The 27,847-nt window shown below is 33.0% G+C and overlaps 1 protein-coding gene across 5 annotated transcripts in view; it reads right to left on the bottom strand.

The window, feature by feature from the left end:
• RABGAP1 (RAB GTPase activating protein 1) overlaps positions 1-27,847 on the bottom strand; it is a 198,137-nt gene that overhangs the window by 92,063 nt on the left and 78,227 nt on the right. For all 5 annotated transcript variants that reach the window (XM_031954259.1, XM_031954261.1, XM_031954262.1 and 2 more), the window contains 5 exons: positions 23,104-23,206; positions 22,167-22,336; positions 13,031-13,205; positions 9,710-9,803; positions 4,064-4,214 (listed from right to left, as the gene is read on the bottom strand). In XM_031954259.1, coding sequence (XP_031810119.1) covers positions 4,064-4,214; positions 9,710-9,803; positions 13,031-13,205; positions 22,167-22,336; positions 23,104-23,206 — 693 coding nt within the window. The remainder of the gene's footprint in view (positions 1-4,063; positions 4,215-9,709; positions 9,804-13,030; positions 13,206-22,166; positions 22,337-23,103; positions 23,207-27,847) is intronic.

The following is a 27,847-nucleotide window of genomic DNA, read 5'->3' as shown; positions in this document are numbered from 1 at the left end:
CAGCTGTGCTAACCTGAGATATGTACTGCTTTGTGACGGTAGGGGACAAGGAACTAGCAAAGATTGGTCAGTGCTGTGCAGGGGGATGGGGACCCTGCTGGCTGTGGATACTTGCAGGAGAACAGAGTCCCTGGTTTCAGTTCTAGGGCAGAAAGGACAACTGTTTGAAGCCAGCAGATGGACCAAAGGGACAGTATGTGGGAAGTAGTAGATACGGAGCAGAGAGGGGTGCCCAAGGTTGGGATCTGGGACAAAGACAGACCAGAGAGTTAGAGGATTATTCCTCATACCTAGGGACCAGAACTTTTTAATAATAACTGTCAAAACTTAAAAAAAATAAAAATAAAACTCAAAATGAGTAAGCAAAAGAAAAAAGAAATCACCCACCACTATCTACTGTAGTGAGAGTATATCTGGGACCATATTCAGAGAAAGACAATGGAATTAAAAAAGCCTCTCCTTTTTTCAATGAGAAATGTCAAATGGTCTCAAGTCCCAAAAAGGTTTTTAGAAGAACTTAAAAAGGACTTTAAAAATAAAATAAGAGAGACTGGAAAAAATAGAAGGAAAAAAAGCAATCCAAGAAAATCAAGAAAATTATGAAAAGAAAGTCAACCAACTAAAAATAAAGATAAAAAACTTTAAGGAAGAAAATAATTCCTTGAAAACTAGAATTGGGCAAGGGGAAACTAAATGACATTATAAGATACCAAGAAATAATAATTAAAAATCAAAAGAATAAAAAAATAAACAAGAAAGTAAAACATCTCTTCAGCAAAATAACCAATCTAGAGAACAGACCAAGGAGACACAATATAAAAACATGTAGACTACCTGAAAGTTACAATAAAAAGAATTTTTGATATAATATTACAAGAAATTATCAAGGAAAACATAAGGTAAAATATAAAGTAAATATACTCAAGATCAATTTGCTCCTTATACATGAAAATATTATCAGTTCTTTTATGATTATAATTTTTGGGTAGTTTGAAAAAAAGGCTTGGGCTGAGCTGTGTATGATGGAGTGATTCTACAAAAATAATAAATAGCTGAAAAGAAGGGACAGATAGAAAGGAATACTATAAATGAGGGATGGAAGGAAGAATTATACAGAAGAAGCAAGTGTAGGGAAGGCTGGAATGTTACCCTCATCAGGAATAGATTAAAGAGGAAACAACACAGGTAAAAACAGAAGGGTATAAAATAATAACAAAATTCATTTGGAGGAAGAAAAGGTCAGCGATTTCAAAGAAACTAGAGGAAACATTTGAAGGAAGGAGATTTGGCAGTATCAAACTTTAAACTACATTATAAGGCAAGAGTATTATTAAAATGTTAAATAGATAATTTTGATTATTTAAATAAAAAATTTTCTATACAAATAAAACTAACACAATTAAGAATAGAAGAATAGAGAAAGAATAGAAAATAGGGAGAAAACTTTCATAAATAATTTCTCAAGTAGAATTGTATTGGAATATTGTTGTGGTGTGGGAAATGTTAAACTAGCAGATTTATAAAAACATGGAAAGATTTGGACCTATGAAGAAAGATGCTATCCAGCTCCAGAGAGAGTGGAAATATTCACAATACAGTCTTACATATGCTATCCAGCTCCAGAGAGAGTGGAAATATTCACACACAGTGTCTTAGATATATATGTATGTTTATAAATATCTATCATATGTATACATATCCATATGTAATTATAGACTTTTTTTAGGGCAGGGAGAGTGAGGGAAGGAAAAAAAGTAAAGCAAAAAGCAATAGTAGAGAACAAAAGAAAATCTAGAAGGAAGAAAAGGAAAAGCTGGATAGTTTGGAAAACAATGCAGTATTTGTTAAATAGGTTTTCTTGAAATTATTGTCTTATACTGAATCCTCTCTAATGTTCTGCTATGTACATGAAGGTGTTTTTTCCCCTTTGTTTTGTATTTAAGTTTATTTAATATCAACCACAACAAAGATGAAGTGTTCAAAAATAGAATGTTCTACCTTGCAAAGTTTCATCTGCTTAGAAATCTACAAGCATCAAAATTCTATTATCTTATAAAATAATTTCACTGAGATGAAATAAAATACATGAATATTTTCACAATCAGAGTTAAAAGAGCTTAATTCATATGGCTTTGGCTACAATACTGCATAAGGTTAATGGTACTATTTATGAGTTCACAAGCAAATAAAAAACATTGTCCAAAGTGCCTATGATAAGCCTAGTAGAAACCAAAAAAGCAGTTTCAATTTAATGTAGTAGCATTTTTCCTTTCCTTCCATCAGTTTTGGTAAATGTAACAATAGCAAGTCCTATTTTTTCTGAATAGTGGAGAAACAGAATTTTTTGATTAAATGAATATGCTAATTCTTGTGTCACAGGATTTTAAGTGGATATGTTAATAGATCACCTCATTCACTGAAAGCTACCATCCACAAATTTCCATTTTTTTCAGTGAATTAGAATTCAATGAGCTATATAACATTAACAAAAGTACTAGATATAAACCTCTTGTTATTTTGAAATCATTTTCATATTTCCTGGTCATTCTGGAATATAAAAGAGATCATCCTTTAACTTTTTACTCTCCTCTATACCATCTCAGCACCCCCATCTCACTCCCTATCCAATCAGCTATTAAGTTTTCCAGTATAGCCTATCCTCCACTCAATTATCAAACTGATCTTCCTAAAGCACAAGCTAACCATATCACTATCCCATTCAATAGAACAGTGGGCTCCTATTACTACCTATAGGATCAAATATAAAAATCCTCTTTATGGCTATTAAAGCCTTCAGAATCTGGCCCTTTCCAACCTTTCTAATCTTCTTACTTCCCTCTATATACTACACATTCCAGTGATAGTGGCCTTATTTTACCTTAAATAAGACAATCCATTTTCAGGTTCCATATGTTGTCATTGGCTGTCCCTCATCCCTGGAATTCTCTCTCCTTTGTCTCTGCCTCCTGACTTCCTTCAAGACTTAGTCTTACCTTTTGTTGAGAAGATTTTCCTGATCTCTCCTCTGTAATTATCACTAGCATATCCCTGTATGTGTTTTGTTCATCTATCCCACTGGATTGTGACTTCTTTGAAAACAGGGATCACTTTTGTCTTTCCAAATATCTCTCTATTGTAAGCAATAGGTAAGCAGGGTAACTGATATGAGGTAGGCACTTTATAAATACTTGTTGATTTGATTTTCAAGGAGTGGTCATTTATTATTTATCCAGGCGAGCCATTTTTCTTTTCGACATTTTTAATTGTTGGCAAATTTTTATCAATGTCAAGTCAAAATGGAAGGTATTTTTCTTTACTCATGAGAAAGACTTTACATTTATTCCTAATGAATTCCATCTTATATGATTAATCACAAATAGTCTAGACTTTGTGTGTTTGCTATTTCTCCCAGATTTCTGTTAAAAAAATTTGAGAAGCATACCGTCTATGCTTTTATCTAAATCACTGAAAAAAATTTTAAACAGCATCTACAGCCTATTTCTCTGGGGTACTTCACTGGAGATCTGCCATTATGAACTGTTCTTTGAATTTGACCATGCAACTAGTTTTAAATTTATGCTTGCTTTATTACCTAAATTTTCTATATAATGATAATTGTTTTAAAAAAATAGTCCACTTAAACACAATTTACTCAAATTTCATCAATATATAGATGAGATAAGTGAGCTCAAGAGAAGTGACTTGCCCTATATCACATATGCTAGTGGCAGAGAGGCAGAATTCAAATTTAAATCTTCTGACTTGTTATCCAGTGCTCTTTCCATGAGACCACCATTGCCTCTAAAACTTCCCAACACGATGTGTAGGAATAAAGCCAATTCATCATCATAAAAGCCTTATTATAAATTGATTCTGTTCCCGCCTTTCTTTCAAAAGTTTCAATCATTTCAATAGTTGTAGAAGATGGCAGGGAGGGAGGGATACATAGAAGGATTAGACAATTTCTTTTATTACAAAATCTAAATGATACTGCAGTTACATTTTGTATTACAAAAGAATGGAAAGAGAAAAATACATAAAGCATTTTACATAATCACTTTACCTTTGTGATAAGGAGACGATACTTCTCAACTAGGTGATCATTGTTGTGGCAGCCTGCAAGCAGCTGCCATACTTCTCCTCGAAGAGCCTCTGGGACACCACTTCTTACTAAAGTTGATAATTGCTTTGGTCTCACACTCAGGTTCAGATGCCTGAAAATGAAGCCACTGCTTATAATTGGGGACTCAAATACAAAAAAAGAAGAGAGGCAATATGCAACAAAGAATATAGTTACAAGTACAGGAAGAAAATAAATGTATTCCTGTAAGAACTTACATTTGTTTATTAAAAAGGGCTTTAAATGGCTAGAAACTGGAAACTGAATGGATATCCATCAGTTGGAGAATGGCTGAATAAATTGTGGTATATGAATATTATGGAATATTACTGTTCTGTAAGAAATGACCAACAGGATGATTTCAGAAAGGCCTGGAGAGACTTACACGAACTGATGCTGAGTGAAATGAGCAGGACCAGGAGATCATTATATACTTCAACAACAATACTATATGATGACCAGTTCTGATGGACCTGGCCATCCTCAGCAACGAGATCAACCAAATCAATTCCAATGGAGCAGTAATGAACTGAACCAGCTATGCTCAGAGAAAGAACTCTGGGAGATGACTAAAAACCATTACATTGAATTCCCAATCCTTATATTTATGCCCACCTGCATTTTTGATTTCCTTCACAAGCTAATTGTACAATATTTCAGAGTCTGATTCTTTTTGTACAGCAAAATAACGTTTTGGTCATGATTACTTATTGTGTATCTAATTTATATTTTATTTTATTTTATTATTTTTTTTTTATTTTTATTTTTTTTTTTATTTTTTTTTATTTAATAGCCTTTTATTTACAGGATATATACATGGGTAACTTTACAGCATTAACAATTGCCAAACCTCTTGTTCCAATTTTTCACCTCTTACTCCCCACCCCTCCCTAAATGGCAGGATGACCAGTAGATGTTAAATATATTAAAATATAACTTAGATACACAATAAGTATACATGACCAAAACATTATTTTGCTGTACAAAAGAATCAGACTCTGAATTATTGTACAATTAGCTTGTGAAGGAAATAAAAATGCAGGTGTGCATAAATATAGGGATTGGGAATTCAATGTAATGGTTTTTAGTCATCTCCCAGAGTTCTTTTTCTGGGTATAGCTAGTTCAGTTCATTACTGCTCCATTAGAAATGATTTGGTCTAATTTATATTTTAATGTATTTAATATCTACTGGTCATCCTGCCATCTAGGGGAGGGGGTGGGGGGTAAGAGGTGAAAAATTGGAACAAGAGGTTTGGCAATTGTCAATGCTGTAAAGTTACCCATACATATAACCTCTAAATAAAAGGCTATTAAATAAAATAAATAAATAAAAAGGTCTTTAAGAAAGGTCAGTCATGCCAGGATTCCACAGGTGTTCAAAGAAAACTTTAAATAATTTCTATCAAGTTTGTTAATCTACTTAACATAAAGCACTTAGCATAGGCAAGGTTACCAAGAAATATCTTTACAAACAAAAGAGGCCAAAGTTAGAATGATTTCAAAGCCCAGTGAAACAATATAGTCCAGATGATAAGAATTTGACTTGATATCGATTGACATTATTCCCATCTGACATCCACTTAAGTCTATGACTAGTGCCAAACATTTAAATTAGTATTTCAATACCCAAGTAAAATTTAGTAAGTATAATTATACAATTCCTGAATGTAGTTAAAAACTATACAAAACAAGTATCCACATTCATATTTTCAATAATGATATCTTACTATGAATTAAAGAGCTAATATTAATAGAACATCTGTCCATAAGGCAACCTACAGATAGAAGTAGTTATCTCAGCTTGAACACAATGGCAATGAAAACCTTAGAAGTACAAATCAATTCTCTAACAATGCTGTTAAGTATCAACCTCTGTTGTCATAGAAATCTAATGTGATCATGCTTTAAGAAATACTCATAACTTGGCTCTTTTCAACAGTTCCTATAGACTTGTGATAGAGAGAGCCATCTACATCCAGAGAGAGGACTATGGAGACTGAATATGGATCACAAACATAGTATTTTCACCTTTTTGTTCTATTTTTCTTGTGTAGTATGATAAATGTGGAAATATGTTTAGAAGAACTGTACATGTTTAACCTATATTGGATTATTTGCTGTCCAAGAAAGCTAAGAGAAAATTTTGGAACACAAGGTTTTGCAAGAATAAATGTTGAAAACTGTCTTTGTGGGGCAGCTAAGTGGTGCAATGGATAGAGCACCAGCCCAGGCAGACTTTAGTTCAAATTTAGCCTCAGACACTTAACACTGCCTAGCTTTGTGACCCTGGGCAAGTCACTAAACTCCAATTGCCTCTGCAAAACAAACAAAAAAACCTATCTTTGCATGTATTTTGAAAAATAAAAAGCTATTACTAAAAATAAAAAAAGAACAATCATAAACATAGATCTAGATAAACTTCTTTGCTGTCATTTTCCATCATTTGGCTATTTGTACCACAATGGCCTTTAAAAGCCATGATTTTCAGATAATCAATCAGAATGGTGGTAAATGGGGCTTTTTAGCAAATGAATGCTATGATGATCACAGAAAACTAACACTAGAACTTTAGTACTATTGCAATAAAGCATTAATTCTGTTTACATAAAAAATCATTTTAAAAGGAATAAAGTTGGAAAGAGAAAGCACAAGCGATTGTGGTAACAGTTTATATTTTTAAAATATAAGATTTTTTTTTTAGGATTCTTTTCTGAAATTCATTTAATGAGTAATTAATAAATGAAGGAATGTTATTTGCCTTACCTTTCAGACTATACTCTGTACTTTTTATCTGAATTCGTGTAATGTGTTTAACATATAATATTCTATATCAGTTATCTTAATTGGTACTCTCTATTTGCTAGTTTATAAATTCCTTAAGGGCAGGGATTATGCCATATCTAATGAAGCTTTGCATCTTCCTTAAGAGTTGGTACAATTCTCTGCATGCAACAGGTGCTTAATAAATGAATTTGTTAAATGAATTATCATGTTACCTATTTACCTAAACACAATTTGATTTTATTATATTCTTGCAATGTGTCAATCTCTGTTTCCTCTTTCCTCCCTCCCCCACCCCTTCTCTCCTTTTCTGTATGTTATATTTAAATTAGAAGATAATGTGTTATAGTAGAAAAAGCATTTGACTGTAAAGTTAAGCGACCTAGCTTCAAAATCCTATTCTATTAATTAACCTCATAATATATAATTATAATATAATAATAAATAATTCTATTAATTAATCTTACACAATTAATTTCATTTCTTTGAATCCTCATTTCGCTCCTCTACAAAATGACGGTATCATAATAGGTCATCTTTAAGACCCTTCCAGCTTTGACCTTCTATAATTCTCTGTATTTATAGGGATACATATGAAAATGACACTAAAAATTGTGTATAATGTTTTCTTGAGTCTGTTTACTTTACTTCTTTCTGTTCAGCTTTAACAGCTTTGCACAGACAGGAAAACATATTGACTTTGTAGCTAGCTGATTATGATACTGTTTACTAAAAACAGATTTAACTAGAGTAAGAAGATGATACGCCACATTTAATGTGACTGTGAGCTAATTAATCTAATGAATACCCCATCATTAGAAATATTCAGGCAGTGACTGGATTTGACAGGGGTAATATAATGAGGATTTATGGTTGAGGTAAGGATTAGGTTCGATTTCTGTAGTCCTTCCCAAATCTAAGAGTTTATGGGAGCCATTGCCACTTGCCTTGACTCTTTTCTTGCCACTGGATTCCGATAACTAGAGCAGAGTAAGACTGATTACTTTGTGCAGCTCTGCCTCACTTAAATCCAACTCATACATAAGTTAAGACATTACCCTCGTGATGTCATTGGTCCTCTTTGAGGTCAAAGGGCAAATAACAAACAACAATAACAACAGTGTAGGTTTCAGTTCCTCAGGTTAGAAATAATAATGCTAATAAAAATGATTATATTATATATATTTATATATTATATTATTAGTATTTTATGGCATTTTAAGGTTTGAAAAGTACTTTACAAATATTATCTTATTTTATCTTCACTATGACTGAGAGAGGTAGATGCTAGTAACTGAGGCAGTTAAATGATTTGCTCCAGCTCACACAGCTAGTCTATAGTAAAGTGGGAATTCAGGTATTTTTGGTTCTGGATTCAATGCTCTATCAATGGCTACACAAAGAAGTTTGCTCACAAAAATTTTTTGAGGTAGGTTAAGAAAATACCTCTTCTATGATAATCAGAAAGGAAAAATGACTTACCTACAGTCACTGGTTGGTGAATATCAGGGGTGGCCTTAGAACATCATTTCTGAATTTAGCACACTTTTCATTATTAAACATTGTCTCACTAAAATTTGATCAGAAATTTGAGTGCTACAATTTATACACCTCAGCGATTTTAAATTTCTTATCAAACATCAAAAAACTCAATTTGATTTTTTAAGACAATTTCAAGATATGAATATTTTCATATCTGCCAGTATTAGCCCCTAGACACGTTAAAATTTACTCTGAAAACTGAATTTTAACATGAATACCAGCTATTTTGTCTTCTGGTAAAAAAAGAAAATCAAAATACATAAAACTATTTTGTTTATCAGAGTTAGTATATGGGGAAGGAGGGAGAGAAAAAATTTAAAGTCTGACTGGCTTTCAATTAGTGGAAACAAATAGTGCCCTACATTACACATAGTAGATTCTTAGTGAAAAGACTGACTGAATGAAATCTGTTAAAAAAAACAAAAACAAAAACAAATTTGTGAGGAAACAAACCAAAGCTTCTCTTGATATTCCCCAATATTATAGAAAGGAACTTTTTATTAAAAATGTAAAGTATCACAAGAGTATTCCAAGCAGATGTTATCCATTTGTAGTTCTATCCTCCAAGGACATAGAGAACCTATTTAAAATCCTGAGATAGAACAAGATATAGTTAAGCAAAAAAATAAAGTCAAATACTAAATTCTATCTTTAAAGAAAAATCATACCAGAAAGAAAGGGGCTTGTCAAGAACGTATGTGACAAGCCTAATTAAATAGACAGGAGGGATCAAGAAGAGTTCAAACCACTTTTCTTTTCCTTCTACAAAAGGTGTCTATACTGTAATCTCATCATTCTAACTAATACCATCCTTTCTCATACTATTAGGAGGGACCTGAGGGAAATATAATCCTTTCAGAGCAAGTCTGACTGCCTAGTGCAGTGTTTCCTAAACTTGCTACAGAACTCTTTCATTTCCCTTATTAATTTAGCTGAAAGGAAATACAGATTAGTGAATTTTTAGGGCAAAGAAGCCTAAGATTTCATCTAATCTAAGCCTATTACTTTACCAATTAAGAAACTGAGACTTGGAGGTTAAGTGACTTGTCTAAGGCCATGTAGCTCGGAAACACTAGAACTAAGATTTCAATTTAGAGCTCCTAATCTGATATCCTATGTTTTTACATTACATCTGATGTCCTAGTTGCTTCTGATTAGGCTCAATTATTCACTGCAAGACTGATTTATACTCTGCTAAGGTAAGCATCACAGTATACAAAATGAATTTCTGGAAGAAAATGGAGGTTATTATTATAAAACTTACCATCTTGACAACAGTTCTCCCCAAGTTTCGAGAATTTTTTCTGCACATTCTTTGGACACATCCCCTGATCCACTCAAGAGAGGTTCATCATTATCTTTAACAGAGAACACAAAAATAACATTCTAAAAGGGATTGTATTAAGTAGAAAAAATGGGCTAGTTATTAATTTAAAGCTGTTTGGTTCTTACTACAAACTTTTTGGACTTAATGACCAATAATATTTGTAATAAATTTGATTAATAGCCTTGTATGTACCCTGTATGCATCCAAATATTCTCAACTGGGGGTTGGGGGAGGGGTAAGGAAATGGTGGGAGAGACATGAGATATATGTGGAGATTACTCTCAAAAGTTCAATATTTTCTTCTATAAAATGAAAGACCAAAATGGTAATGAGTTAAGTCCTACATCTAAATTATTTTCTATATGTGTCTTTTGTATAACTTCAGGATAATGTATATACAATCTCATTTAAATTTAGACAAGTCAATGTAATATAACAATAATAATAATATTTATGTGACAAGCCTAATAAATAGACAGGGGACATATAGTACCCTATATTTCTTTAAGGGCCGGAAAATGCTTTACAAATATCTCGTTTTATCCTTCCAATAGCTGTATGGAACAGGTATTATTATTGTCCTATTTCACAGATGAGCAAATAGAAGTAAACAGAAATAATGTGACTTGACCAGTGTCACACAGCTGTTAAAAGTCTGATGCCACATTTGAAATCAAGTCCTCCTGAACTTTTGTCTGTCACAGTTCTCTCCTCTAATGGGACTAGCAATAGCACTTAGCTCTCTGAGCTAAGTTATAAGGATTAAATAACTTAATTTTTCTAAAGTAATTTGCAAATCTTAAAATGTAACTTAAATGTGAATTTATTATATTAATTTTATTATTTCAAAATGTTATTCTCTTATTTTCAAAAGTAGCTATGACAAACTAACTGTACACCAGGCACTATGTTTAGTAATGATGATATCTGCTTATGGTAGATTTATATTTTAATAAGGGAGACAACATATATGTATCTAGGTATATACTAAATGTTTGGTAATTTGGGTGAAAAAATACTAAAGGAAACCAGGGATCCTAGGTGAAAGTGATAAGAGCAGTAGAAAGGCAGGGAGATGAGATGAGGGTCACATGAAGAACAAAATCACAAGGCTTATAATAATAACTATGCCAATGTGGCTGTTTTTTATTGGATATGGGGATGGTGAGTAATATGTAATAAAGCTAGAAAGACTGGTTAGGACCAGGTTGTGAAGGGCTTTAAAAAATTTTTATTTGATCCTATAAGAAAAAGGAAACCAATGGAATTTGCTGAGCAGGGGAGTGATATAGTTAGACATGCACGTGAGGAAAATCATTTAGCAGCTATGTGGAAGATTAAAGAGGGGAGATATTTGAGGAAGGAGTACTAATTAGGAAGCTACTGCAAGAATGTGATGACCAGGCAGCTAGATGGCACAGTGGATCACCAGCCCTGAAATCAGGAGGACCTGGGTTCAAATGTGATCTCAGACACAACGCTTCCTAGCTGTGTAAACCTGGGTAAGACTTGGTTCTTCTCAGTGAAAAGTTGAGGAAAAGGGCAAGATTGTGAACCTGGGGCACAAGAAGGATGGCAGTGGCCTCAAGAAAAGTAGAATAGTTCAGGAAAGGTAGGGGCGGGTTTGGATATGAAAAATAATGTACATATTTTGGACATACTACCACTAGATTTAGAATCAGATCCTTTGGATACAAACTTCATTCTTGACATTTACTCTCTTGTCATACTCGGTGTACATGTCATTTAAGTTTTCTGAGTCTCAAATTTCCTGATGTAAGAGATGGGAGGAATAGACAAGCTAGTTCCCAAGATCCCTTAAAGTTCCAAATCTATAATATTATGTTTTTAACTTCTATTGTAAAGAGAAATAAACAGAAAATATAGCACAGCCATATTCTTCTTTGAGAATCTTTGTAATACCTTTTATTTCAGACTCGGTAAAATTCAGATTTGCTGAATTCTCTCCAATTGGTAGAAATTATTTTATGGAGAAGGGAAAGCTATGTAAGTAAGTTCACAAAAAAGTAGGCAAATCTTGATGACTTTAAAGAATTCAACAAATGATAATATAATTTATAATCATTTCCATTTTTGAATTGTTTAATATTTAAAATTGCTCACTTTTACTAGTTTTAAAACATAGGTTTTATAGGGACTCTTTCTTATTGCATTTTTTTTCTAAGTCTAATAACAATATATACATAATTTACCTTAGAGCAGTAATTACCAACCCTGGAGTTATAACACCTAGAACATTTGCTGCACAATCTTGCCCATGATAATGAAGAATATGTCACCACTACAAATGTATTTTAGAAAAGACAACCTTATGATTTGTTTGTTCATAAATCATTACTGAACAACTACTATTTATTAGACCTTTTGTTATGTGCTGAGGGGGATAAAATGATTAGTAAGATGAAATCAAATGGAAGCTTATGTGACAACTATGAAAGCACTCATATGAGTGGATTTGTAATATAATTCTTTGTAATATAATTATTTGTTTGCTCAAGGCAAATCGTTTTACTCCTGTTATGTCCTCATTTGTGAAATGACAAGACTATCTTAAGTAATTTTTAAGTTTCCATTCATTATACAGCAGGGATAATCTATTAATTTTGCATTTGATAGGAAATGGTTAGGTCTCAAAAGGAATAAAATTTAAATCACTGCATTCAAAATGTCATTAAATCACATTTTTAAAAATGCTAATATTTATATATTTCATAATTGGGAAATTTGCAGAAAAAGGATCTAGGTACTAATTCCACTTACGATACTTAATAGTTCATGGCCTTGGATAAGAAACTTTCTCTTTTAGGCTTCAATTTCCTCTTCTTTAAAACAAGGGGAATGTACTGGCTGCTTTCTTTCATCCTGAATAGTATCAGGGAAATGAACAATATTCCCAACTGGATACTTTTTTTTTTTAAAACAAGAGTTAAAGGTACCCATCTTCTCAAACCTTCTAACATTAATACATTCTTTTGCATTTCAAAATGCTTTAGGGGCTAAAATATTATTGGTGTTATTACACTAATAAAGGACTATTATGGCTTACTCAAAATTCTTAAAAAAACCAAACCAAAAACTATAGAATATGTGTGTACATGTATGTACAGATGTCTAAAATTGAACAAATATAAGTTTTGATTTTTCCCAGTTTTAATTAGATAATAATACCAGATTAATACCATGACTCCAAAAAAGTTAGCAAACAATTGAAGTTATAAGTTTTAGTTTAAATCTTACCTTCCTCTTCATCATCTTCTGGAGGGGAAGGTATCATTGAACTCTGGGATCCTGACTGTGGCAGGCGAAGGGAGGGACTGGCTGTAGTTTTTCTCCTTTCTCTTTCTGATTCACTCTCCAAGCACACAACTTCATATAAAGTGTCAGTGTTACTTTTTCTGTCTTTCTGTTTTATCTTTAGGAAAGAATAATATGAATTAAGCTTATTTATTAATTTGTACTTTTGATTTGATGTAGTAGTCTATTCAGCAAGCATTTAAGCACCTACCATGTGCAAAGGTCTATGTTAACTCTGCAATTAAAAGAAAAGACTAAATGAAAAAATGGTCCCTGCCCTCAAGAACCTTACATTCCACTTAAATAACATGTACACAGGCAAATACAACTGGAAGAAAGAGAGCAGTTAAGAAGCAAGGAAATAAGAACAAGGACTGGAAGCTGAGAATGTTGACAAATTTTTTTAGAGGTTTGGTTGTAAAATAAGAGAGATCTATAAAGTGATAATTTGAGGACAAAATTAACTGCAGCTTTTTTAAAGATAAGAGAAATCTGTGTTTGTATGTAGATAGCAAGAAAGAGCCAGTAGATAAAAGGACTGTGAAGGTGGGAATGAGTAAAAAAACAAGCTTCCCAAGAGGAAGGAAGTGATGAAATCTTATTGGCCTTGGGAAAGAGAAAAGCCAATTTTTTACAAGAGCAAAGTAAGAGAGAATGGAACACACACAATATATGTATTGATGTTCATTATGTGTATATATTTATTCATTTAGTGAAACATTTGTGGAAATTATTGTTCTTCCTTAATTGATGACCAAAATAAATTTAGTGTCATGCCTCCCTCTCTCTAAAGGTGAATTTTCCCCTATGAGGAAAACTTCCTACTGCTAGACTAATAGGATTTTTTAAATGGAAGCATTTTGTGCTTAATTTTTGGAAAGCAAATAAAGGTAATGTCTTCCTTCACAACCTAAATTAGAAATAATAAAAAAAAATACAACAAATGCTGAATAAATTTTTAAAAAAGTATTAGAGGCTGATCAAAAAAGTATCAGTCCAGCAACCATTCACAATTTAATCCCGTTTTATGCCATCTGTCAGTTACTGAGATTTTGTTAAGCATTGGTATTACATCCTCAGACGTCAGAGTGAATACGTCATCTTCAATGATACAACTATACTATACATCAACAAAACTGGAATTTAAGAGAAATAGATGAATATTTACAAAATTTAAAATGTTCAGTTGACAAAACAAGAAAATGAGTAAAATGAACAAATTTCTGAAGAAAAGGCATAGATCATTACCAATCTGCTAAAACTGATTTGATTAAACCTGATAAAAAAGATACTGAGATCATATGGATGAATCTTAATAACAAAAAAAGAACATGTAAATTTAATAACATACACATATATAAAACTGTTTTCAAACACAATAATTCTTGTTAATTAAAAATCATTAAGATAGTGATAAAAGTTATAATGTATACTAGTTTGATTAAAATAAGAGATGCCTTTTTAATTTAATTAAACTTCCAAAATTTTAAGGCACAAAAGTTTGTTGTTTTCAGACAAATATTTGCAGCTCATAGCAATAGTTGCTGAAATTTTCTTCATTACATTAAAAAGGATTCATCCAAATAAAGAGAAAAGTGGTAGAATAAATTTGTGACATTCCCTTCCTCATTTCTGCTTATTGTTAGAGAAATGACAACTAGGTCATTGTCATTTAAGACAGAATGGATGTAAAACTGGCTAGCACATTCATCAAAGGTTAGGTTTGCAGTAGGAACTGTTTTAACTATGCATTCCACCCATATGAAGTTATTTTTTGGCAAAATGATCCTAGGTTAAAAGAGAATATGTTAGACAAAAGTATTATGCTGGAATTTTTGTAACCATGTGCAGAATTTAAATAAATTCTATCCACCCTGAATCCCTATAGCTCTATTATGGATTGCAGAGTATGTATATATGATTATTTCATAGGGAATGATAGATGTCCAATAGAGAGAAACTACAAAAGTCTGAGAAAGATCAGAATAGATTTGGTACTTTGAAATTTAAAACAGGATCCTAGGCAGAAAAATAGTTACTGTATGAGATTAGTTTAGAAATAGGGATATATCTGCTATTACTCCTCACAACAATCTTGTAAAATAGATTGTACAAGTGCTATTATTTCCAATTTTACTGAAACAAAAATTTAATCTGGGAAATGGGAAATGTCTTGGCCAAGATCACATAGAAAGAGACAGTCTCTCTCATTTAGGTTTTCTAATATCAAGACTGGTAACGTTTTCATTTATACTTTCTGAAATTTGCAAAAAATAAAAAATAAATAAAACAAAACTATAAGAATAAAGTTAGCTGTTTTCAGAAGGTGCTTGCCCTAAGGTAAATATTCAAATAGATCTGTGATTTTATCAAGGTGAATTTTCTTTCCAGTATTGCAGATTATGACCCATTCATGTCTGCTTATCCTGTGCAATTTTTGAACTTGTCCTCCTAAGCATGCTCCAAAGTTTTGACCCAATGTGCTGGAGATCTTTTTGGATTCTTGAGGGTGCCAATAGAACACACAAATTGCCCAATGATTATCTCTATCTTTCACCATGTCTTTAAAAAGAAATCATACTTCTATTTAATTATATCCTTCACACTGCTTCTTTATAATTTTTTGAAACAGGCTGCAGCTTGCTCTTGCCTATTACACATCTCTGAATTGCCCTTTGGGTAATCCTCAGCTTTAGTCTTTGAAAACTAGTATACTTCATAACTTACAGCTATACAAATCAATAAAAGAATAATGCTATTAAAAAGATGATATTTGTGTCAGTGAGAAGCTTAAGTTGTTCAAAATAATCCAGGATGTTTATTTTTATTCTATTGAGTCCAATGGACTAACATATTCACTTGTTACTCTCCAAGTTATATGTGCTAACTATAAAAGCAATATAGGTCATCTATCTAACTGGAATAATAGACAATCTTTATCTACTGATTTTTTTTTTTTCCTTTTGAGGCAATCAGGGTTAAGTGACTTGCATAGGGTCATACAGCTAGTAAGTATCTGAGGCTGGACTTGAAGTCAGGTTCTCCTGATTCTAGGACCAGTGCTTTACGCACTGTTATTTAGCTACCCCTCTACTGATTTTTTCTTGTGTGGATAGTTAAATTAAACTCTTTTAGTGATTATAAATATCAATTAGAAGGCTCTGCAGTGTTCTTTCAGTCAGTTGTCTGGCTTTATCTCTGTGTCAGACACTGTGCTAAATGCTAGAGAAAGAAAAAAATCCCTGCTGTCAAAGTCTAGTGGGAAAAGACTGCATGTAAACAACTATATACAAACAAACTTTATACAGAAGAAATTGGAAATAATCACCAGAGGGAACGAACTAATATTAAGGTGAATAAGAAAAAAGTTTATTCCAGAAGAGGAGGTGGGGGGTTTTTAGCTGAGACTTCAAGGAAGCTGGGATGTGGAGAAGAGAAAGTGCCAGTCTTGGAAGTTGATGAAAATGCAGAGCTGTGACATGAGTGTCCGGTGAAAGAACTAGCAAGTAGGCCAGTGCTCCTAGATCACAGAGTACATGGAGGACTTTGAGGAGAGGAGTAGAAGAGGGAGGGAGGGAGAAGAAAAAGGGGAGGAGAGAAGTTTAAGATTAATTTGGCAACTGAAAGAAGCTAGGCAGTCCTGGTGAGAAACTTGAAGCAAGGAGACCAAAGAGCAGTCTGTTGTAATAGTCAAGGTGCAAAGTAATGAGGGTTTACAACAAAGTGGTGATAGTATTAGAGAAGGGGATGTTGAAGTTAAAAATGATAAAAGCTTGTTCTGAAACTTGATATTTTTGGAACAATATATATTGGAACATATATACATATAAAATATATAGTATATGAAAGACTCTATCATCTCTAGAGAACATATCTTTAATTTAGAATGCTGTAGCAGTTTAGACTGCTACCAGACAAATAGCAAACATCTTTGTAAACATGAGTCTCCCTATTTTAATCACTCTTCTGATATTAATGATATAAGGGATACTGAATATGGTTATCCTTGTTACTTCTTTCAAGGAATTATGTATAATGTTGATGGAGAGAGCCTTTAAAGTAACATTTTGCTTGACTAAATTAAATGCTTTTTTTATATTCAACAATCATGTTACTGATGAACAGAATATCTTATTGATTTTGATCGGGAAACAAGTCTTGGAAATCACAAAGAGGTTAATAAATAAGATAAACTCTGATGTAATTAACTGTGACATACCAAAGGTAGTGTAGTCATAATAGAATGTAACCTTAAAAAGGTGATCCAAGGAGGTTCCAGCACTGCTTAGCTGATAAAGAACGTTTTAGTTGCTAAGTACCTGCTATTCTGGCACTTAGTAAGGGCCTCCCACATGTAATGCATAATAAGTGCTTATTGATTGATGGCAATTATCCAATTAGAAACATAACAGAAATTTTCTATCAAAAAGAATCATAGAAGTCATCTAATGCAAACCACACCTGAGCAAAATTCTTACTTAATAAAATAATGACAAATATTTGCTGGATAATTTCTGGTGAAGGAGAATCTTCTGAGGAAGTTAATTAAAAACTTGTTAGCAGCCATAATTAATTAAGGACAATGAAAAATACCTTGAAAAATAAGATTTAGGAATAAGAAATTAAAAGCTCTGAAGGCTTAGACTACAAAGAAGCTTCAGACCTATATATCATGCTTTCTTCAGAAATGGAAGTCATAAAGCACTGGATGAGAAAGCATCAAATGAGTTTAAAAATGAAATGGGGAGCAGCTAGCTGGTACAGGAGAAAGAGCACCAGCCCTGAAGTCAGGAGGACCTGAGTTCAAATATGATTTCAGACACAATACTTCCTAGCTATGTGATTCTGGGCAATTCATTTAACCCCAATTGCCTCAGCAAAAAAAAAAAAAAAAAAAAGGAACATCATAATAGGCAAGAAACAACTAATCACAAAAATGTGAATTAACTGTACAGTTAGATCATCAACTTATTAGAGCAGAGATCAAAACAACCATCAAATTAAAAGAATCAAAATTAGAAAGATATGGCATACAAATGAGACACCTCCAACTTGTCTTATTCAAATAAGTTGTAAATGTAAAATAAATGAGGAATAGGTAAAAGAACAAATATAGAAAAAAAGAAGAGAACTTTACTGAAAGAGTAAACAATGTAAACCAACAACCCAACATAAAGCCCTAACAAGCCTACAAACTACCTTAGCCAGCAAATGTTTCCTTTCCTGATCAAAAGGAAGACAGCAACTAAGGACAACACCAGTTTAGATACTCATTTAGTAAATGCTGTGAAGGAAGATTTGATTGTGGAAGACATGATCCCAATCACCTCATAAAGCATATGATTCCAGTTACATGAAATTTGAGGAAAAGATCTTATGTGATCAAAATTTTTAGAGATCAATTTACATAGATATGGAGAATATCTTGATGAAGCTCTTAAAAAAGATAGTAGACTTTTAAAAAGGAAAGAAAATGTAAGTTTCTACTGAACTTGGTTATTATAAAAAAAATTTGGATACAGCAAAATGAGTTTTTAAAGACTTTCTCTCCTGGCAAGTTATCAACCATGCATATGTCAGTATCATACATTATTCCTTGAAAGAGGTAAAAATATAAATAACATCATTAAATGATCTTCTGATTATTACTATCAAATGGTTGAAAAATAGAGATATTTCTTACCAAAGTTATTTGCCATTTTCATGGAGGATAGTATAGAGTAAAATCAAAGAGTTTCCCTATGGATGGCAAATTTCTGCAGATCTTGTTAGCAGATGATATTGTGCTCACTATATCAAACTATAGAACTGCATAAAGCTTCAAGTGAGATCTACTCAAAAAACTTTGGCCTACTTATGTTTAGAGAAAAGCAAAACAGACGAAGAATTCTTATTATTCATAGTAATACATTTGGAAAGAATAATAGATCTGGTACATTTGTACATATTTCTTGGACAAATGTACTGGCTAAATAATAAGGTAGAATCAAAACTGAAAAAGTATAAAAGAATAGATTGGACTGCTCTGGAAGTTATAAAGGACTTTTAATGATTCCTAGTTTCTTTGTGAAATAAAAGCCCATCTTTTTAAACATCAGTAATCTTCTGGCGATGCTGAATGGTTGTGAGTCACTGAATATCAGTCTATATAGAATAAAAGTTAAGGGTTACCTAAACTGAAAAGTATTATCAACAAAGAACTGTGATAAAAAAAAAATGATGTAAAGAATGGCATCAGCAAGCTATATTACTGGAAAAAGAGGTGAGCTGATCATGTCATAGGAATAAGGAATAACCAAGAGGAGCTATGCATACTTCAATATTTTCCTATGATTTTAAGATATCCAGAAGAAAACACCCAACACGCTAGGTAGAATTTCTAGGGAGGATTATGGGAAGGCATAAACAAGTCTCACAGCAAGAAATTTGACTGTAGATTGTGATCTGCAAAAATTGGTGCAGAACCAACACTGATGAAATCAAAGAATCACTAAAGTTTTAAATTAACTGTTAGGTTTTCCTCACGGAATCTTTCTCCCTATACATTGTAATTTTTTATCTTACTTCTGTGCTCTGAAACTACAACATATGAGAAGAATAACTCAATGTATAGTTGATATATCATCTCTCCCCTGTCATAGTTAAGCTGTTGACAAGGTCTATCAATTTTATCATGCAACATTTCTCAAATATGCATCCTTCTCCCTTCTGACACTATTACTACTCTAGTGCAGGCCATCATTGTCTCATGCTGAATTACTACAATAGCCTGCTAATGGGTTGGCTTTCTCTAAGTCTCTCCCTACTCTAATCCATCTTCTATTCAACTGCCAATAAGATTTTCCTAAAACAAAGGTACAATCATATTACCACCCCTATTCAATAAACTTCAATGCCCCCATTGCCTCTAGGACTAAATATAAAATTGTTTGCCCTACCTTTCCAGTCTTTTTATAACTTACTATCTGCCATATTCTCTTTGATCTAGTGACACTGGCCTCTTGGCTGTTTCACAAACAAGTCTCTCCAACTCTGAGTCTTGATCATTTTCTTTAACTGTTACCCATACCTAAAACACTCTCCCTCCTCCACTCTGACTACTGACCTTTTTAGTTTCCTTTAAACCCCAATTAAAATCCTACCTCTTACAGGAAGCCTTCTCCAGGCCCCAATCCCAATGCCTTTCCTCTGTTGATGATTTCTCCTACTTATCCTGTATAGAGCTTGCTTTGTATATATTTGTCATCTCCCCCATTAAAGCATAAGGTCCTTAAGAAAAGGTACTTTCTTTTGTCTCTTTTTATGTTCCCAGCTAAGCTTAGCACAGTGATTGGCACATAGTAGGCAGTTAATAAATCTTTATAAAAAAGAAATGAAACCAATTCCCCAAAATGGCCTAACTGGGATTGGCTATTTGGTTCAGGAAAAAATGACTACTATTTTTCTTTTCAATAAACTGACATTTAGATTTATCAGTCATTTACACCTGTTAATCTGATTAGCATTAGCTATTTTCCTAGAGTTTGAACTGATAAAATCAATTTTCTGAACTTTTAAAGTCAAAGACTTGGCCCATGACACCATCCATTTAAGGTTCTGATTGCAAAAAGAAGCAATTTCCAATAGTCTTTCTTTTTACCTCATAACTGTAACATTAAGGGAATCTATAAAACAAAATATTCAAAGCAGCATTCTTTTAAGTAGCAAAAACAAAAATTAAACAAAATAAACCATAAACTAGAGGGTGTACATCTACTATGGAATGGCCAAACAAACTCTGGTTCATGTAAAATTATTCTATCATAAGAAATGATGAATAAAAAGAATTTAGAAAGAAACAAGAAGACTGGAATAATGTGATACAGAGTGAAGAAAGCAAGGCTAAGAGAATAATGTATACATTATAATGTGACTGGTATTTTTTTTTAATTATAGCTTTTTATTTACAAGTTATATGCATGGGTAATTTTACAGCATTGACAACTGCCAAACCTTTTGTTCCAATTTTTCCCCTTTCCCCCTCCCATCCCCTCCCCCAGAAGGCAGGTTGACCAATACATGTTAAATATGTTAAAGTATAAATTAAATACAATATAAGTATACATGTCCTAACAGTTATTTTGGTGTACAAAAAGAATTGGACTTTGAAATAATATTAGCCTGTGAAGGAAATCAAAAATGAAGGCGGACAAAAATATAGGGATTGGGAATTCTATGTAATGGTTTATGGTCATCTCCCAGAGTTCTTTCGCTGGGTGTAGCTGGTTCAATTCATTACTGTTCTATTGGAACTGATTTGGTTCATCTCATTGCTGATGATGGCCATGTCAGAATTGATCATCATATAGTATTGTTGTTGAAGTACATAATGATCTCCTGGTCCTGCTCATTTGTGAATGGTATTTCTAAAATGAATTGAAAATTTGATGGACAGAAAAACATTGATCCTAGAGAAATGAAATAGAAACATTTTCCTACTCTCTGCAAAGAGGTGAGGACAATGGATGTGGATTAGCACATATTCTCAGATGCTAGTTGCTGTGTCATTAGTTGGCTTTGCTTTAATCCTTTTCTTTACTATAGGGAAAGGGTTCAATGGAATAAGGCTAAGGGGAAGTGATTTTGATGTTAAAAAAAAAAGGCAGAAATATATTCTAAAAATAAATGAAATAATGGGTTCTAAGAAACAGTGCCTTTATCAACTTTTAGTAAATAATATTTAAATGCTCTACTTTTATCTTCTACAAAATTCAGATAATATTATTCATATCACTTAATTTCACAGAGCAATTGTGAGAAAAGTGCTTGGCAAAATTTCTAGTATTAGAGAAATGTAAGATCTTACTATTTAAGAAAACTATTTAAACCATCAACCAAAATCATGTTCCCAAGTCCAAGAGCAAACTCTTGAAATGGTCAAAATTAATTTTTATCAATATCTATATTTAAAAATATAGGCAGCAGAAAATAAAATGAATATCTCTAATTTTAGGCTGTTAAATCAAATAAATGCTTTTGAACTTTAGATAAGTTAGTTTTAGATTTTTTACCCTAAGGATTGAATAGAAGGGATGAATACCTGTTTTAGCTTCAAAAAGAAGTTTTCAGTAGTGCTGCGTTTGCTGAAGGGCCAGAATAGCCTCTCATTAGGTGAACAAACTCGGACTTTTGTCTCCAGAAGAAATCGGACAGGTTCCTGCACTTCTGTTATGACCAAATCAACAGCTGCAGTCATGAACAGCACTTTGTCTGAAGACAGGAAGAATAGGATAGAAACTTATTTGCAAGATTAAGACAAAACATGATCCTCTTAATTCTACAGAATAAACTTTAGTAAATTTTGATACAGTTGCATATAATAAAATAATTAAAATAAGTTTCTATTAAAGAAATTATTTATCTTAGAATATCAACAAGACTAATATGTAACTAAAATAATCTTTGATCTAATTAATTGTAACACATTTGAAGCAATGCTCTTCCCTATTGTAAAGATAAAGACTGAAACTCATGACCAAAAGTTCTTTTTGCCACAACTTTTTATCTAAAAGAAATAGTATTTTGCTTTTCATAGTATTTTGCAATTCATATTTCAACAAATTCCAATAGACTGGAACTCAAAAAGAACTATGGAGATTATTTAGTCTACCCCTATTTTACAGGTGAAGAAATATGATAGTAAGGTCATAATTTGTATACACATTAGGGAGATATATCGTATAATAGCAAATACCACTGAAATAGCAACAAGAATAGCTCAACATTACCTAATTCCGAGATCTCAACCTCACATTTTGTCTATTACTGAGACAATCTATTTGCAATAGAGCTACTCCTGATTCTGCTAATACTTAGCTTGTTAATTTTGTGCAAATTATGTTACCTTAAAGTAACTGTTGTTGCTATTTCAGTGGTATTTGCTGTAACACCATCTGTGAGCAGTCATTGTGCCAATAGTAACAACAATATGAAGCTTACTAAAGCATGAACACAAATATCTGTTATGGAGAAAATACCTTTTGGTGTTTCTTCATTTACAACCTGGAAGTGTGGAGATTTGGGATTCCAGCTACCAGTAATGATATAAGACTTCCCATCTGAACTTTTTCCCATAGATTCCTAAGGAAAAGAATGATAGTAAACCTAAACCAAAATGTGACCTGATAGCAGTTAATGTTCATTCTGCTGTCTCTTCAAAAATAGGAGCTGATATTTATATGCTTATTATAATTTATAAAGCAAATTTAAAATTCTATTTATACATACAACAGTCCAGTGAGAATGGTAAGAAAAGGATTAAAAACAGCATTTTGTAAATGAGGAAAGAGGTACAGAGAGGGCAATTTGTCAGAGGTCATATGACCTTTATTGTATGGGTCTAAAACTTCATTGTGGAGATACCAGATACCATTCAACTGTAATGCATGTTCTCATACAAAGTGGTATTAGAATTATACATATGAGAAACTGAGCTCAAGGGAGTAAAGGTTTAAGCACATTGCTTTACGAACTTGATGAGTTCCTAAAAAGTTAACTTTAAAAAGAAATGGTTTTAAAGTAAATAATGCTCTAAATATGGTAGATGAACTCCACATTTAAAGGCATCTATTTAGTAAATTTGGATTTTCCTATTTCAGATTAGCAGAAAGTGTGTTGCAGAAGTATTAGTGTTAAAACAGAAACTTAGTGGTTTGGAAAGACAACATTTTGCACATAGAGGGAAACAAAAGTACAAAAGTTTAATTCTGAAGAAGAGTCAATATCAATAAAAAAGAAAAGATCAATTATGATGATACAGAAATTTGGAGTATAACAAAATACTTTTACACTCATCATTTTCTTTGATTCACAGAATCAAAGGATGTTAGTCTGAAGGGCTCTTAGAGAATATCCAGCATGACTCTCTTCCCTTTTTAAGAGATGGAAGGCTAGGGAAGCTAAATAACTTGTCTTAAGTTACTATGGAGCCTGGCATAATAGAAAAAGGACTGGGTATGAACAGTTGTGTGACCTGGGGTAATCACATATCTATAAAATTAACCACAACTGTAGTGAGTTGTCACCAAAAGTCAATGAGATGATATGTATAAAACACTTTGCAAATCTCAAAAATTATATACATGTCAGTTATTACTGTTGTTAGTACAGGAAAAAATAACCAAATTAAATTACTTCAGTTCACAAACACTTGGTTTGTTTGCAAAACTTTGCTTTGCTCAACAAAAATATCAGCTTTTGAGAGTACAAATACACTGTAAAACAATTTGGAAAATACTAATCTAAGACTGTAGTAAATACATTCTCATAAAACAACAAAATGCAGATGAAGGAAAAACAACTCTGTAAGAAAAAAAAAACACAACAAATCTACTGCACAACTGATATTGTTTACTGCATAAGAACATACATTGTTGACCTTGAAGAAAAATACAACCAGAAGTCTAATGAAACAGACTGCCAGGAAATCTATAGCCAACTCTTCTCAACCACAGTGAGGGGCAGTGTCTTATTCATCTCATTGAACATCTCCTATGCAGGTACCAGGCAATGTAGAAAGAGCTGGTAATTCGAAGAAAGACAAAAATAGTTCCTGCTCTCAGAAAGTTCTGTTTAATAGAAAAAAAAAAAAGAGCTAGACAAGAACAAGGGCATGAGAAGGCTATCTGTATTAGAGCAACACAAGTTTTAAAGAAGCTCAAGATTAAATACTCAAATCATTTCCAAGATGGAATTTTGTCTCAGCAAACATTTTTTCGCTTTCCAGATCATCAGGAACCATGAAGTATTTCTTTTAAAAAAAATAGTGCCTCAGAGTGAAAAATCAGAGATAAACTGGTCTGAAGAGACAGAAGTGCCTCATGATCTGGGTAAGAAGACTGATGTAAAGAGAGAATATAGTTGGACAGAATATCAAGAGTAAAAAAAAAACCAAACAAACCTTTGAGCAGGTCCACTTGATAAACAATAGGAAACTCTTCCCCAAAAAGAAATATGGTACTCTTTGGAGGAAGCACCTGCTTGTTATCTAATGAATGATGATAAAGATCCACAAATAATGACAGGTGAGACATTAGCTAATAAAAGTAAGTGGAAAGAGGGAAGCAGTGTAGATTAATGACTGCTAAGGCAACTATTGATTAACCTTTTAACAGATGACTGCTACGTTTGTTAGAAATTCATGTGGACACAAATTATATTTCCAGAAAGAACCTAGAAAGCATCCTAAAGATTATGTAGTCTGGAAAAGAAACTGAAGACCATATTAAAGGTAAAGATGATGTTTTCATCACTACTGCTCATCAAAGGTAAGAGATTCATTAGGAAAAGTAGACTTAGAAAGTAAGCAGTTACTTTAGAAGATGCTATCTGGAAAAAAAAAAAGGAGGGGAAACTAGATTTCTGCACCATAGTAAGATATTCCTGAGCAAAAATATAGTATACTTACCAAAAGTTAAACTTGGTAAGAGTTAAATTGCCTAGTCTTGCAATCTAATCATAAATGCTTTAAACTGAAAAGAAATGAGAGGGATGAAATTGCTTATAAACATCTTCGCTTTCTGAGTTGGATACCACTGAGTAGCTATAACATAGGAAGAACACAAATGAAATAGGTACCTAAGTTCACAAAAGACAAAATCTAATAAAAGAGCCAATAATAAAAACTATGGAATAGATGCCTATAATCAAATGTACAAAATATGGCTAATGAACAAGAGGGACTAGTAATTGTAATTCAAGTAAGCAAATTTGACCTTTCACTAAGAGTTGGTGAAGGAAGACCTATAAACTAAAATATGGCTCTGGATAGTTATATTTCTTTCAAAAGAAACAGGACAGATACAAAGGGTTGAATAGTGACAACAAATATTTAAAAATGCACTCATGAGAAAACCCAGGAACAATAGGAGGGAAACAACAGCATAAGTTAACTGACTTAGTTAACTGAATTAGTAAACTGACAAGTCTTTATTAGTTGTATGTTTTTTGCCAGGTTTTGTTCTACGAGCTGGATATAAAGACAAAAATAAAACAGTCCTTGCACTCAAGGTGCTAACATTGTAATGGGAGAAATAACATACAGATATATAAATGCATATCTATATATAGATATAGATAAAAAAATAAATGAATGGTATTTTTGGGGGGTAGGGGAAAAGTGAGAAGATAGTAAGAACTGCAGAATCAGCAAATGACAATTAAGCTAAGCACTAAAGGAAATTAGACATTCTAAGTGGCAGAAATGAGAGAGTAGATCACAGGCACAGAGGTCAGCCAGTTTAAAAAAATGAAAATGAATGGCATATATATGGAACAGTCAGCAGGTCAGGTTAGCTAAACCAAGAAATGATTTAGTATTTGAACCTAAATGTAATTGGAAACCATTGGAGTTTATTGATTACAGGGAAAAAAATATGGTCAGTCCTGCTCAGAATATTCTCTCCTTAGGGAGAATATTCTGTTAGGGACAGGAGACATTTGAAATGGGACAAATTTGGAGAACACAGGATCAGTCTAGGCAAACTGGTGATTGGGGGCTATGTGAATAGAAAGACTAGGACAAAAGCAAAAAATATTGTACAAGTAGAATAACCAAGATGCGAAAGCTGGGTGAGTATTTAGGGTGAAGAAAAATTACTAAATTGAAAATAATATCAATGTTGTGAACCTAAGAGAGTTGTTCTCTTAAAAATAGGGAAGCACAAAAAAGGAGTGAATTTTGGGGAAGAGTTTTATTTGGAGAATGTTGAGTCTGAGCACATCCAAATTGGAATGTCCAATACGCAATTGGCACTTAGGGACTAAAATTCAAGAGGTGAGGAGGCAGAGCCAAAAAGAGTGAAGGTAAGGACTCACTAGAATTCTCCTCCAAACACCTTTAAATAATGACTCTAAACAATTTTTAGAGCATTAGAATTCATAAAGAGACGGAATGTAACAATTTTTCAAAGACAGCTCAGAAGGTCCACAGGAGGGGTTTGTTGCACTGGGGTGGGTCTGCACCACAATCACAGTGCAGGCCCTACCAGCAGAGCCCACATCATTAGGTCTCTAAACTGGTAGTAGTGGCAACACTCTTCAGACCTCTCAGCCCACAGAGGCCAAGGATAACTCAGCAGGAAAGGTTTCGTGTGCTAGGGTGTGAGGGGAATCCCAACCCAGATCAGGCTTTGGGAGTCACTGAATCAAGAGTGGCAGCAGCAGTGCTGAGGTAGCAGCATCTTCTAAAGATCTCAGCTCACAAGTGGAGGGGCCAGGAGAATTAGTCAGAGAGAAATTACAGGGTTTCTCTTTGCTGGCAGAAAGGCAGGCCTCTGTTGCTTTGCCTATATGCAATCTAGGTAGCAGTACTGTCTCACAGTACAGGTTCCTAGAGAGATCTCTGAAAATAGCTCCACAAAACCCCTGAAGCTTGGTTCAGTGCACCCTCTACCCTGGAAACAGAGATTTACTTTAACAAAGAGTTAAAAGCCAAATAATAGGTTGGGAACAACAGTGACTGAACAACAGAAAAACAGAAAAATATTCTGACCATAGAAAATTACTATGTGCACAAGGAAGATCAAAATATACACTCAGAAGATAACAAAGTCAAAATTCCTATATCCAATGCCTCTAAGAAAAATAAGAATTGGTCTCAAGCCATGGAAGAACTCATAAGGGATTTTGAAAATCAAGTAAGAGAAGTAGAGGAAAAATTAGGAAGAGAGATGAAAATGATGCAAAAGGAAATACAAAAAGCTACTGAGGAAAAAGAATGCT

This window comes from Sarcophilus harrisii, chromosome 2, assembly GCF_902635505.1.
Source record: "Sarcophilus harrisii chromosome 2, mSarHar1.11, whole genome shotgun sequence".
Lineage (NCBI taxonomy): Eukaryota > Metazoa > Chordata > Mammalia > Dasyuromorphia > Dasyuridae > Sarcophilus > Sarcophilus harrisii.
This window is presented reverse-complemented; position numbering and strand designations above follow the sequence as displayed.